General features: G+C 51.6%; 2 protein-coding genes and 1 long non-coding RNA gene across 4 annotated transcripts in view; 2 read left to right on the forward strand and 1 right to left on the reverse strand.

The window, feature by feature from the left end:
* The window catches only part of THADA (THADA armadillo repeat containing), a 379,793-nt gene extending 375,997 nt beyond the window's left edge, over nucleotides 1–3,796 (forward strand). Inside the window, exons 37-38 of the mRNA XM_023735532.1 lie at nucleotides 2,128–2,297; nucleotides 3,401–3,796. Coding sequence (XP_023591300.1) covers nucleotides 2,128–2,297; nucleotides 3,401–3,796 — 566 coding nt within the window. The remainder of the gene's footprint in view (nucleotides 1–2,127; nucleotides 2,298–3,400) is intronic.
* Nucleotides 2,171–8,099, reverse strand: LOC111821373 (uncharacterized). Of its 2 annotated transcripts, XR_002824803.1 has the most exons (5): nucleotides 7,992–8,099; nucleotides 5,262–5,401; nucleotides 3,545–3,694; nucleotides 2,369–2,538; nucleotides 2,171–2,275 (listed from the first exon to the last, which is right to left on the reverse strand). It is a non-coding gene; the product is annotated as an uncharacterized LOC111821373 (long non-coding RNA). The 2 variants fall into 2 exon arrangements; XR_002824802.1 differs by lacking the exon at nucleotides 2,171–2,275 and having other exon boundaries at nucleotides 2,279–2,538.
* On the forward strand, nucleotides 7,771–11,679 carry ZFP36L2 (ZFP36 ring finger protein like 2). The gene is made up of 2 exons (XM_004369516.2): nucleotides 7,771–8,150; nucleotides 8,658–11,679. The coding sequence occupies exons 1-2, from the start codon at nucleotides 8,100–8,102 to the stop codon at nucleotides 10,101–10,103; spliced, it is 1,497 nt and encodes a 498-aa protein (XP_004369573.1). The 5' UTR covers nucleotides 7,771–8,099; the 3' UTR covers nucleotides 10,104–11,679.
* The last annotated feature ends 2,534 nt before the right edge of the window (nucleotides 11,680–14,213 follow it).

The following is a 14,213-nucleotide window of genomic DNA, read 5'->3' on the forward strand; positions in this document are numbered from 1 at the left end:
AGGGATACCTCCCTCATAGGATTGTGGGAGTAGTCCATGATTCAGTAGAAGTGAAGTGTTATTATTGTCAAGAATAATACTAGTTATCATTTATTGAATGCTTTCTTTGTGCCAGTTCCAATGTAAGTGTTCAAATGAAATCAAGTGGGGTAAAGGAAAAGATTTCATAATCTCCAGAGCCGTGAACAGGTATCTTTTGAGCATCTGCTGTGTATTTAATCTTCTGCTGGTCCTCATATGTATTTTCAATTCTTTGGGGTTCTAGACCAGTTGAGAAGGACACAGAGGAGTCGGGTAGAGATAAAAATAGAGTCTGTATTGTAGGCAAAGGCCTGATCAGCACATGGCTCAGATCTACAGCCAGACTGGGCTTTTGCCACTGGGGCCCCCACCTCCTCCTCCTCTGCTTCCTCCTCCTTCAAATCCTCCCATTTTAAATCCTGGTCCTAGGCTGTGGAGCTAGTAGCATGGGGAGTGGGGGTACTAGGGGGTAGGTCCCCTATGGGATTTATTTGGGGCTCTGAGGATGGTAAGATCAGCCCTTTTGACAGCTTACGTGAGTGCAGGCTCCCTCTGTGGCCTCTAGGTCCTCCTGGAGGCCACCAACCTTGCTCATCTTGCCACAAAAACCTGCGTCTCTTGAACATTGCTATTAATTCTCGAAGCTGTCCTTTGCACGAACGCAAAACTTGTTGCTGATTCTGGTTTCTTTATAGCCACCTAGAGCTCTGTGACTGTGTGTAAGTGGGCTAACCTTTCTGAACCGTTACCTCCTCTATGAAGTAGCAATAAAATCCTACCCAACCCATAGGATGCTGGAAGGATTAGAGATAAAGCACTTGGTTAGGGCCTAGCACATAATCAACGCTCACTGGGGCCATCAGGTAAGCCAGGCTCAATACCCTGGGGAACTACCATAAGCCTTCCATTCCCAACTCTGAGCCTTCTCCCCGTGTGCTGAGCAAATCTCCTTTGGGGCCCAGTGGTCAAGGGCAGGCCTGTCTGCTGGAGTTGGAGACTTTGGACTTGGGAGAGACACGGGCTCAGCAGAAGTGGGTCGTTGAAAGACAGTTACTGGTGCACGGCTGGATCAGGTTCATCGTCTGAGTAACGGGACTCCAGTCCCATATTTCAGACATCCTCCAGGGTGTGGGTGGGCAGGGGCAGGGTTGTTAGCAGAAGTGAGGCAATACCCTGAGCCTCCCTACAAACCCATATTTAGGACTGTCTCAGGCAAAATGGTGAAGTAAGCAGTGGTTTCCCCAAGGCACCCCACTTCCTCTTTCTGTACCCCATTCTCTTCTTTCAGCACCCCTCCCCCAGGCAGCCATGGAGACAAACCTCTGAAAAACAAAGTCACTGTAAGATGGAGGTCAGCAAACTAGGGTCCAAGGACCAAATACCGCCCATCACCTGTTTTTGTAGAGCCCATGAGTGATGAATGGTTTTTACATTTTTAAATGGTTGGAGGGAAGAATCCGAAGAAGAATATTTCTAAGCATATGAAAATCTGTGTCCGTAAATGAAGTTTTATTGGCGCCCAGTCACACCCATTTGTTTCTCTGTTGCTCGTGGCCGCGTGGCACAACAGCAGCCGAGTTGAGTACTTGGGATGGAGACCATATGGACAACACCTAAAATATTTTCTCTTTGGCCCTTTAAGAAGAAGTTTGCTGACCCTCTGCTCTAAGACATTAGAGATTTCATGTGCTGTGTGCCCGAGGGGATTTGCTTTCAAAAAGCAAGGGGGAAGGGGCAAACCAATGGAATCCGGGCAGTGGGTGCCTGCAGTGGAGATGTGAGAGGGGAAGCTTTCCTGATGCCTTCCAGTCCCACGGGAGAGGTGAAGGGGAGAGAAATGCCCATTCCTGCAGGTGGTACTGCTTCTGTCCACACAGGGATAGGGAGCATGGCGGTGGGGGATGAGGCCTGTGACTCATTCTAGGTGTGCAGACAGCAGGCCTCAGAAGTGGGTTACTAGCCTTCAGTCAGGCCAAGCCACCTCTTTCTCTGCTGGCTGATGGCAGTGATTTTACCTGGGCCCGCATGGTCCCACAGTCTCACAGAGCCTCCCCAGGCTGGCGCTGGGTGGCCCATTCCTTACTTGCCTCTCTACTATCTCTGCAGAGTTTGCCTTCTGCCAGGTGGACGCCTCCATCGCTCTGGCTCTGGCCGTGGCTGTGTTGTGTGACCTGCTCCAGCAGTGGGACCAGCTGGCCCCTGGACTCCCCATCCTGCTGAGATGGCTGTTGGGCGAGAATGACGACCTCGTGGTCTGTGCAGAGAGCACGTGTCAGGTAATTTGGACACCTAAGGGCAGCGGGAGGCAGGGCTGGAGTGTCCTGAGCCCGCAGGATATAGCACTTACAGGCTTGACTGGGCCTGGCATGGCCACCGCACGTGTGCTGCTGGGTGCTCAGGTACATCCAGAACCATCAGGAAAGGCGCCGCATGATCATGGCAGCCTGCTGGGTGCTGCTATGGGCATGTGGGAAGCTCTCATACTGCTTTTGGGGTTCCAGTGGTAAGCCTTCGGATCTGTGCGGGAAGAAGACTTTGAAAGGGCCCCCTTGGAGGTCGAGAATTTCATTATGGAGAATGCTTACTAGTCAGCATTGGAGTAGCTCAGGGCTCCCCAAGGTTAGTTCTGAGGGTGAAGCATTTCTAGAGAATTAGAGTTCTTCTAGACACTTGCTGCTTAAAAAAACTATTAGCCCCCTCCAGATAGGGGTGTACACTCAACAGATAGGGAAACTGAGGACCAAGACAAGCAGCAAAAGCATCTCGAGAACTGTAAATCAGATCCACCAGTGTCTGACTCAGCTGGCCTTCCTGGCATCCCCAGCAGACCAAGAGTTCAAAAAGCAGGCTGTTTATGGGAAGTTTGGAGACATGACAAACTGTCTGTGATAAAATGGCCTTGAGAATCCACAGCATGGGAGAAATTTGGTTTCATACTTAGAGACTGCTGCTTGTGCTTGATAAGTCTTTGCTCTTTGTTCTGCTACTGAGATCTCCCTTCCTCTCTCCTGATTCCCACACACACCCTCAGGTCTAGGGCCCACTCCCAGGTTGAGGTTCCCTGGTTACCTAGCTTTCAACATCAGGCACCCAAAATATCTCAGCTTTGAACCACAAATACATCTTTATCAAAGGTCATGTTAAGTCTGGGCGAAAAAAATTCCTCTCTGGTGGAGATGTACAACTAGTGAAAATAGAAGGTGACTTTCAAGGCTGCAAGTGGTGTGTATACGTGGGTGTTGACAGGCGAGAGTGGGCCCTCTGTCAGGTGGGGGAGGGGACATGCCTCTCCTGCATCTGGCAGGACTCTCCTTAGCCTAGGCTGGGACTTGTCAACATTCCCTTTTAGCCTGACATTTGGCTTTTTCATTGGGTTTAGGTGGAAGAAGACTACCTGTTTGAAAAAGCAGACGTCAACCTTTGGGCTGAGACCCTGGTGTCCGTGAGATACCTCTACAAGCACCTCTCCTGGCTCCTCTCCAAATCTAGCTGGCATCCCCCCGGCCCTGAGACCCTCCCTCACCTTCGAAGGACAGTGTCAGAGCAGTACCACCTCCTCTCCCAGGTCTTCAGAGAGCTGCCACCAACCGCCGAGTTTTTGAAGACAGTGGAGTTCACAAGACTGCGCATTCAGAAGGAAAGGACTTTGGCTTGTCTGAGGCTGCTGGCCTTTCTGGAAGGGAAGGAAGGGGAAGACACCCAGGTTCTCAGTGCTTCTGATTCTCCTCCAGAAGCGAGTCAGTTAACTCTGCCAAGAGCAGAAACAGCATGTTGAGCAAAGAAGTTTCTAGGGATAGGGGGCGTGGATGATTCCTCCACTAAATCTGCAGGAAATGTGTTGAACATAAATTCAAGAACTTTCCCCCTTCACGCCTCCACCGCTTCTCTGAGTCTAGTCTTACGTCCCTTCCTACAGAGGAGTTTTTCTTCAGTTCACTCAGTCAAGTCAGCCAGGTTTATTGCAGCTACTGTAGGAAGTGAGGCCATCACGCTCCCAGGTGCAGGCCACCTGCAGGCCTGAATTAGCCTCTTTTGTCCCCCAACACCTCTAACTTCCAGCCATAGCCTGTCTGCATTGACTGCCTGTGAACTGACTATACAAATTGAGCTTTTGGTTGCTTTTTTTTCTTTCCAGAATTGGTTTTAACACATGATCCTCCCCCCTCCTTTTTAGCTGGATGTAGGGGCTGGATTAGTTGGCAAACAGCCCATATGATCCAATTTCTAAATTTTACTCCATTTCAGCAAGGCAGAAATATGTTCCAAATGTTAAATCCTGAGAGAATTAAGGATCAACTTCATACAGATAATTTTGTTTTTACCGTTTGCATGTGTAAGGCCTGCAGTGACTTACACATTCCATCCTATTAAAAGAGCCACCAAGAGCTCTCCTCACCCCAAAAAAAGTGTTTGTGATAATGCTAGTAAACCTGATTTTGCTACCCAGTGAAGCAACCTGGGGAAGGGAGGGCCAGAATAAATGATTTATTTGAAGCTTACACTGTTTACTATCGTTTGCTTGGTGACAATTTACAAGATACTCACTTAAGATGCCAATAAACACATTTACCCATTTTAGTGATTTAATCTAGAAACCTTAAGGTTTTGTGCTTTTCCAAGCCCATTCCAGCCCTCTCCCCCAGATACCCAGCAGGTGTCGCTCTTGCACACATTTTGCTGCTGGGCTCTGTTTTCCATGGGCTTGCCATTTTTAATTTGTAATTTCAGAACAATTGTTACCCACAGACAGTTACTTTGAGATTCATAACTTGGATGGGTCTTAGCCTCATCCACATTTTATTTTTCATCCTAGTTATCTGAAAAAGCCATTTCAGTCAGTGTAAAACTTGCTCCAGCTTTTAGAGTCTGTAAATATTTTTAAATACTTCTCAGGTGAGCGGTCACTTAGAATTATTTTATTGATGTTTAACTGATGTTGAGGAGAATTCGATATGATCATGTCCGACTGCAGAAAAGCTGATGTTTCAAATGTAATTTGTCTTTGAGTGAAAACCACCTAATGCTAAAAACACAGCCATGATGGTGGAAGTATAAACAGCCCTGAAGAGTCAGTCAAGGAAAGAAGTTAACTGAGTATCCAAAGCTTTGTCCTTTAGAGGACAGGAAATTTCCTGGTGATTTTGCACCATTTGGCCCAAAATGTGGTTTTTGTGATCCTGAATTCATTACCTGGTTAGGCATCTGTCAAGCCCAAACTTGATGGAAAGGTGCCAACTTACCACTTTTTTGTTCTGAGAAGATGTAGCTAATGAAGTCAGGGAATTGTTGGAGTAATGGGATAGCCATGAGGAGTCATTACTGAGCTGGCCCCAACAAAGCCCAGCTTACTGGAAAAGGCCAGGATTCCTTTTTGCTCCATCTAGAATGAAATAAAAGCAGTTATGTAATAATAAAAATACTTTACACGAGCAAGTACTCTGAACCAGAGCATACACCATAACCTGTTTACGTGCTATCTCCAGAATCCTTCTAACAGGCCTGCAAGTGGGTTTTCTCATCGCTGTTAAATGGGAATTACCCTTGATTTTGATCTTTGCTATGGCCAGCCTGGGAGGGCGAGACAGGTGTTCCCACTGGTTTTGTATCTGAAATCTTGTTAACTGACCTAATAGCAGAGGCTAGGGAAATGACTTTCACCCTTTCCTGATGCAGTCTCAGGAGAGGCTCGGAGGATACCCTGCTCTCAGGGCCACCTCAACAAAAAACAAAACAGATCAGGGTTCTTGGGTGCCCTGGTCATTTCCTCCAAATGTCAGCCAAGCTGCCCAGCCCTGTCTAGGGGCCAGTGCAGGCTGGTGGAAAGAGAGTGAAGTGGTTTTCCACCCGTTCTGAGGTCGTCACCCTCAGCACCAAGCGCTGGGGTCTGAGATTTTAGTGTCCTCTCACTCTGAACTTGAGGTTCTGTGGACCCCCATCCATCTGGCCACAGCCCAGAGGCCTCCCTTTCCTCATGTTTATGCTTTGTTACTTTTTAAAAAATACTTAAGATAGCTTATACTTGTTTATCTTTTAAGAGATCATCTCATTTGTGCTTTGACAAAGGTGAGAGAGAAGTAAAACAAGATTTATCTTAATTTTACAAGAAAACCCAAGTAACAACGAGATGATGTGATTTGCCCAAGATCACATGGCTTGTAAGGGGCTGGGCCTGAACTCCAGCCCTCCATTTCCGATCTTAAAGGCCTCACTGGGCAGGTGTGTGGGCTAAGGAGTCAGTTCCCGAATGAAGGGCCTGGCCCTTTCCTACCAGTTTAACCGCGAGGAGACATGACTGCAAAGAAACACAGCAAGAAAAGATCAAGTTTGGGACGGGGTGTGGGTCGCGTGACTTCCTTCTTGGCCGGTACCGGACCTTTCAGCTTGGGCCCAAGTGTGACCTGGGCTGCCAGGTGTGCGAAATCGTGGGCCAGGCTCCAGCTTGTTGACAGCCAGCCTGTACAGACGCGAAGTGAAGAGTGTACCGGATCAGCCTGCTTCCGATCAGCCTGAGTGGGACTGCCTGCCCGAAAAAGTCAGCAGCTTTAGCCTCACTGGGCGCTAGAGGGGGTGTCTGTCCCGTACCCGGACGGGGGCGGGACGCTCAGTCGCGCCGAGTTGGCAATGCGCATTTCCCAGCGCAGGCTGTTGGGGCGTGGGGCTGAAGAGAGGGAAGCGGAGGGAAGGCGCGCCTACCATCCATGTCCTCCGTGCCCAACCCGGGCCGCACGCGGGCCTATCTCAGCCGGGATCTGCGGCCCGCACCGAATTAAGACGGGGCGCGGCGTCCCAACCGTTGGAGAGGGAAGGGGCTTAGGGGGCGCTCCAGGCCCAACTTGTGTCGGGGCAGGGAGCCTCGGTGAGCAGCTGGACCCCAATCCCAGAAGAGCGGGGGAAGGCCGGGCCGAGCAAAACAGTAGACGGACGGGAAGTGGCGTCCATGCCCGCGCGACTCTTCCCAGCCTTTCCTCCTAGCCGGCTCCCCCGCCCGGGACGCTCCGCGCCTTTGGCCCTGGCTCAAGGTCTTGTGATGTGATTAGCAAAGCCAGTGCCTTGTCCTCAGACACTTAGCCCTGCCCGGCCGCCCCGGCGCTCAAGCGCTGTTTACTGCAGCTTGGGCGGGGAGGCAGGGGGGGCGGAGAAACCGCCCAAGCTCCTCGGGGCAAGACCGCAGCAGCGGTAGCCCGCGTGGCCGCTCCCGCCCCAACCCCGCCGCGTCTCCACGTGCAGCTGGGCTGGGGCCTCCACCCATGGGACTCAGACCCAGAACCCCCGCCCCCTGGCCAGAGCACCCTTAGCAAATCGTCCGGGTGCGCGGACGGTTGCAATATTCGTGCATTTTGCAATTCCCGCGCCCTGTACAAAACCGAGAGTAAAAGATTAAAGCTCTTCAAGTCCGCCTGCCTAGCAGGATCGGGCAGGGAAAGGCACGTCTACTGCTGCAGAACCCTGTCGCGTTATACGTGCTGGGGCTTTCCACATTGCAGCCCCACATGCGGGGTGCCGTACCTTCCAGCAGCACCCATTTGGGCCGAGCTCTCCACGCCGCCCCGCGCGCCCAGGCAGCCTGCCCCGCCCCAATGCCTCTCCACCCCCTCCCCCAGAGGAAAAAAATTGGCGGCGGCCAATGGGAGGCCGGGAAGACGCCTGACGTCCGCGAGTCGGCGGGCGGTGTTGCCTGGAGACCCCGGCCGGGTCAGCGTTCTGTCCCCTCCCCCGGCGCGCCCTCCGTGCCACTGCTGCGCTCCCCAGCTCTATATAGGGCGCGCGCTCGCAGGCCGCCGAGTTCCAGCAGTCCGCGAGCTGCCGTCGGCTCCGCGCGGGGGGGGGCGGGCCGGGCACCCCGGGGGCGCGGAGGAGCGCTCTTTGCTTCTCTCAACTTTCCCCCCACTCCTCACTCCAGGGCACTCAAACCAGTCCACGCTGCTTCCCTCTCCCTCTTTTCTAGCCCCCCAGCAAACTTTCGGTCCCACCTTCGCCCCTCGCCCGTTATTCGTCGTGGCTCAAGCCCGGCCGCGCCGCCCCGAGGGCTTCTCCGGACTTCTCCGCCTGCAGCTCCGACCATTACAAGACCCAGAAACATGTCGACCACACTTCTGTCCGCGTTCTACGACATCGACTTCTTGTGCAAGGTACGCGGCGGAGCAGGGCGGAAGGAGGGCAGGCAGGAAGCCGTTGTTTTCAGACTTTGCTTCCTTTCCTGGCTCTCGGGGACTCCCTCCCCACCTTGACTTTTCGAATCGGGAGAAATCCTGGAGTTTGCAGGAGTGTGTGCTAGCGTCTGTGGGCGGGGAGAAAGAGCAGGGAGGGAGCCGCTGTAGCTGTTTATAGTTTCTCCGGAGCCGACCGCGGCCACGCTGCCTGGGGCTTCCTGGGCCGGGTTTGCGCCGCCCAGCCCGGCGGTCCACCGGCTAGTGTCACATGTCGAAACCGTGCGCGGCCCGCGGTGGGCGTCCTTCACTGTCCGACTTCTGCCTATGCCAACTTGATTTTTCTGCGCTTGTATAGGTGGAGGGTGGGGGCCGAGTCGAAATATGCCAAGAAAAAAAAAATTCTGAAGGCTGGAAGTTTATGCTGCAGCTCGCCCCAATTCTTCGCTTCCATTTTTCATCCCTTCCCCGCTTCCCTCCCTTTGGCAGACGGAGAAATCTCTGGCCAACCTCAATCTGAACAGCATGCTGGACAAGAAGGCGGTGGGGACTCCCGTGGCCGCCGCCCCAAGCTCGAGCTTCACACCGGGCTTCCTCCGACGGCACTCGGCCAGCAACCTGCACGCTCTCGCCCACCCCGCACCCAGCCCCAGCAGCTGCTCGCCCAAGTTCCAGGGCGCCACTAATGGTGGCAGCTGTGGCGGCGGCGCTGTGGCCAGCGGCCCGGCCTCCTACGGCACCCTCAAAGAGCCGTCGGGGGGCGGTGGCACGGCCCTGCTCAACAAGGAGAACAAATTCCGGGATCGCTCGTTCAGCGAGAATGGAGAGCGCAGCCAGCATCTCCTGCACCTGCAGCAGCAGCAGCAGCAGAAGGGCAGCGGCGGCGGCTCCCAGATCAACTCCACGCGCTACAAGACCGAGCTGTGCCGGCCCTTCGAGGAGAGTGGCACGTGCAAGTACGGCGAGAAGTGCCAGTTCGCACACGGCTTCCACGAGCTGCGCAGCCTGACGCGGCACCCGAAGTATAAGACGGAGCTGTGCCGCACCTTCCACACCATCGGCTTCTGCCCTTACGGGCCGCGCTGCCACTTCATCCACAACGCGGATGAGCGGCGGCCTGCGCCATCGGGGGGCGCCTCCGGGGACCTGCGCAACTTCAGCCCGCGCGATGCGCTGCACCTGGGCTTCGCGCCGCCCCCGCGGGAGCCGCGGCCCAAGCTACACCACAGCCTCAGCTTCTCCGGCTTCCCGTCAGGCCACCACCAGCCCCCGGGGGGCCTCGAGTCGCCGCTGCTGCTCGACAGCCCCACATCGCGCACGCCACCGCCGCCCTCCTGCTCCTCGGCCTCGTCCTGCTCCTCGTCGGCCTCGTCCTGCTCTTCGGCCTCGGCGGCTTCCACGCCCTCCGGCGCCCCGGCATGCTGTGCCTCGGCCGCGGCGGCGGCAGCCGCCGCGCTGCTGTATGGTGCCGGGGGCGCCGAGGACCTGCTCGCGCCGGGCTCCCAGTGCGCCGCCTGCTTGGCGGCCTCGTGTGCCAACAACGCCTTCGCCTTCGGCCCAGAGTTGAGCAGCCTCATCACGCCGCTCGCCATTCAGACCCACAGCTTCGCCGCGGTGGCCGCCGCCTACTATCGCAGCCAGCAGCAACAGCAAGGCCTGGCGACCCCCTCGCAGCCCCCGGCGCCGCCTAGCGCACCCCTCCCTGCCAGCGCCACCGCGCCGCCCTCGCCTCCTTTCAGCTTTCAACTGCCGCGCCGCCTGTCGGAGTCCCCGGTGTTCGACGCGCCCCCTAGCCCCCCGGACTCGCTGTCGGACCGCGACAGCTACCTGAGCGGCTCCCTGAGCTCGGGCAGCCTCAGCGGCTCCGAGTCCCCCAGCCTCGACCCTGGCCGGCGCCTGCCCATCTTCAGCCGCCTCTCCATCTCTGACGACTGAGGAAAGAGGGCGCCAGTGAGGAGGAGGAGGAAGAAGGGCAAGGTGTCTCTGGGGGTGTTGGAGGACGTCCCTGGCCACCTCGTCCCTGCTGGGGAACAGGGGGCAGGACACAGGCCACTGGCAGACTGCAGGCCGGGCCGAGCACTTGGGACTCGAACTCTGCTGGGAGTGGGCCCCCACCCCTCCCCGTTCGGTTTCCTCTCATTTTTATTATTTTTATTATTATTATTCAGAAGTTTCATTGTTGTTGAGCAAAGAAAGCCAACGAACATTTTGTGTTGGTGAACACAATATTCACAACAGGGCAGTTGTGATGCGAATAGAACAAAAAAGAAAAAACAAACACCTATTTTAGGTCTCTGATACGTTTGGGACTTTAGGAAAAAGTCAGCCCAGCACCAGCAGCTACCAACCACCATTCCATCTCTTAACTTGAAAAGCATTAGTCACAGTCCAGATGTGGGAACTCTATCCTGAGAGAAGTTCCCAATTGTCATTTGTCTCAGACCAGTGTAAACAAACCAGCCAGCCACCACCTTAACTAAATCTATATAAGCTTTTAGAATCCAATATTCTGCCAAGAATATGCCTTGATAGTAGCCCTTGGCCTTAGGTTATTATTACTTTTTTCTTTTTACAAAGTTCATATCTTTTAAAAAAAAAAAAAAAAACATTGCATTCCAAAGTTTCATACTGGTTTCATTGCCCCCACTTAGTGGATGTTTAGTATAGAACCATTTTGTCTGCTCCCTGGAAGCCTTGGGCAGAGCTTAGTTTGTAATTGTTGGGGAATAACTGCTGAATTTTTAGCTGTCTTGAGTTGATTCGCACCACTGCACCACAACTCAATATGAAAAACTATTTAACTTATTTATTATCTTGTGAAAGGTATACATTGAAAATTTGTTCATACTGTATTTATCAAGTATGATGAGAAGCAATAGATATATATTCTTTTATTATGTTAAATTATGATTGCCATTATTAATCGGCAAAATGTGGAGTTGTATGTTCTTTTCACAGTAATATATGCCTTTTGTAACTTCACTTGGTTATTTTATTGTAAATGAGTAAAAAAAATCTTAATTTAAGAGATTGTATGTAATATTTATTTCATTAATTTCTTTCCTTGTTTACGTAAATTTTGCAAGATTGCCTGATTTCTTCACAGAAATCTATCTTGATGCTATGGAAGTAGTTTGAGGAATATCTTATGAGTTTTCTTAGAATGTATAATGGTTGCAGCCCATCCAATTTTAAAGAAAAAAAAATGACCACATACTTTGTGATCAGACTTAAAAGTGGCCTACTTTTCTATTTCCAACTTGATAAATTAACAAGAGGTGTTTTTTGTTTGCTTAATTCCACCAGTTCTACTGTGACATACTGAGTATAAAGACATGTAGCAATAATGGGGTGGGGGGTTAGTCTCACAGTGCCTTTGGAAGGGCCAGAACTTGCCTTAAATCTTCCTCAACCAAATAAGTATTTTGTTTCTTCTAGTGCTTGAGAGAATTTGAATGTAGGATGGGTTCAGCTGCACAAAAGGAAAAGATTTTACCACTTTTTAAAAAAATATAAAGTGAAGGGCCACCTCTTAGTGCTGAAATGTTATGTAGTACATGAATATGCCTTGTTTAATTACAGAAAATTCCAAAACTTTGTACTTTTTTTTTTTTTTTTTATCCTTTGTAGAAAGGCAGGAATGTCTCCCAAGCTTTCCTGGACAGTGGATGAATGAGCAGTAGCTTTAGTTTGTATGTAGGTACCGTTGGAGCACTATGTACGGATGTACTCTCTGGACTACCCTGACAGAGTAGGTTTTTGAATGTAACAAGATAAGTCAACTTGAGTTGTAAAATATTTTGGGGAATCAGTTCACTACACATTGTGACTGTAAACATTGTACTGTAAATGTTTTGTAGTTTTCCGCCAATAAAATTTTTGGACAAAAAGTTTTTAATGTAAAAGTAGCTTTGTTTTCAAGTGAGGACTATCTAGCTCTCCAGCTTCCCATCACTTTGTCAGGGACTTCCCAGGTCTTGGAGAGCTGGCAGAGCCAGGGTTAAGAAGGGCTTCTGTCCACCTCACCCGTATGTATTTTATATCAGGTCCTTGTAGCTGGAAGAAAGTAATTATTTGGACTGTCAAGGGCATTAGCTGGCTGTTCCCCTTGGTAATAAGATGCATCCCAGTGCTGGCTGGCTGGCTTGTGGCGGGGAGGCCTGGAGGGGTGTGGCGGGCCTGTGAGTCACTGAGTGGGTCACGTGGCCGCAGAGGCAGCCAAGGGTCTGCTTTTTCGCTGGGACACCCAAGGAACAACTGCTCGGAGTGGGAGGGGCCTCTGCCAGCCTGTGGCCGCCAGCCTGTGAGAGCTGAACTGGAGGTGGGGGAAAGCCACTGTTAAGCTTGGACTTTGGAAAGCCTGGCTGCTTGTCTGGAGAGGCGGGGAAGGGAAGGAAGATTAAACAGGTTCAACTTATATCTGGGTGATGTTTGTTTACGCAGACAACTTCCTCTAGGAGTGAGCACACATAAGTTATTTATGCAAAGAAAAAAAATCGGTGTCTGTGCTTTAGACAGCCTACAAGTGGCCAGAAAGCAAATTCAACCCAGGTCTGCAGAAAAAGGAAGGGTTGTGGCTGCTGATTCTTAGTTGAACAAAATTTTAATATGGAGACTCCGCTTTTCCTACAGTCATTTTAAAACAATCGCTTTAAAAAGTTAAAATCAGGTTCATAAATCAATTCATGTTTTTCCTTCTTCCTCCTCCCACATACATGCACACAGTTCAAACACTTTTTCCAAAGTAGGTAAGGGATTTAGCAATCGTTTGTTTTCTTATCTACAACAGCTGGGCTCTATCAGCCAACCCTCGCATCCCAGCTAGCATCCCCTCTCCCTGGCCTGCCTGAGCCAGGGTCTCCTGTGACTCACAGCTGAGCCCCGAGGGCCTGGGGGGGCGGACTGGTGGATCACGCCAGGCCTAGGGCAGCTGTTTCACGTTACCGGTGATAGCACTAGTGTTAACGGGAGCGTTTTGGTGCTTGGCGCACGCTGCCAAAGAGGATGGGGAACAGTTTCAAAGTTCTCCCAGATGCCCGGCCCCTGCTGAGGGCCTCAGCCGCGAGGGAGGGGAAGCCCGAGGCCAAGGAGGACTGGGGCAGCCGCAGACCCTGCAGGCTCCCTGGCCTCTTCACCATAAAGAATGTGCAATGGGGAGGAAACGTCTACAATGTGGTGCTATTTAGGCCAAGCTACATTTCAAAGGCCTTGTTTCCACTTCATTCCAAAACTTATTTTTCTGAACAAGTACTTTTGATCAGCCGGAATGTTAGACTTCTTTTGGGGATAAGCCATATTCATTTTTAAAGATTTGTTTGAAAGCCCAACTGCTAGGATCTGAAGTTTTGTAATTTAGACCCAGTGGAAGGCAGAAAGCTGGGGCCGGGTTGGGGGGTGGGGACGCAGGGGGGTCCATTCAGAAATTTCCTCTTACTTCAAGTCAATGGGGAGTCCAGAAGTCATTGTCTTTACAGCACACCAAACGCTCTGGTATTGCTTGATTCACCCCTGTGCAAGTTTTCTTGTACATTAAGGGAAATAAAAGTAGAAATTGCAAGTAAGGACATGACAAGATTTGGGAGTGGAGCTAAAACTGACTCTGGCCCCAAGGCCGAATTGTACTCAAGCTAGAATCCTTCTGTAGTCAGTTGTGAAAATGAGCCCAGAATGTGACGGTATTTAGAAAGTCTTTAGTGTCATTTCCACTGGCTGTTTGAAGACGAACCTAGTTTTTAAGCAGCCCAGTTAGAGTGTGCCACCTTCTGAGAAAGGATGCATGCGTGTGATATTTTCCACCCCTCACTTTCTGAATCTATTCCTGGGTGTGGAAAAGAAACACACAATCTTATTTAGAAGGCCAAAGCTCTGCGCCTGCCCATGGGAATAGATGAGGGTTTGTGAGCCCTCCAGCGGCTCAGGAGCCCGGATGACAGGGCCAGGCCTGGGAGGGCCCTGATGCAAGGAAGGCCCAAGCCGGTAACTCTTGGCTGCCTGGTCTGAGTCAGCACTAAAATGCTCAAGTGTTAAAATCTGCGGGCGGGCGGG

Source organism: Trichechus manatus, unplaced genomic scaffold (assembly GCF_000243295.1).
Source record: "Trichechus manatus latirostris isolate Lorelei unplaced genomic scaffold, TriManLat1.0 scaffold00005, whole genome shotgun sequence".
NCBI classification, from domain to species: Eukaryota; Metazoa; Chordata; class Mammalia; order Sirenia; family Trichechidae; genus Trichechus; species Trichechus manatus.

What these genes read in the sequence shown, in the direction of transcription:
- ZFP36L2 (XM_004369516.2), top strand. Translation starts at nt 8,100, where the DNA reads ATGTCGACCACACTTCTGTCCGCGTTCTACGACATCGACTTCTTGTGC. An exon ending in ACATCGACTTCTTGTGCAAG is followed by an intron (nt 8,151 to 8,657) that starts GTACGCGGCGGA and finishes TCCCTTTGGCAG; the next exon opens with ACGGAGAAATCTCTGGCCAA.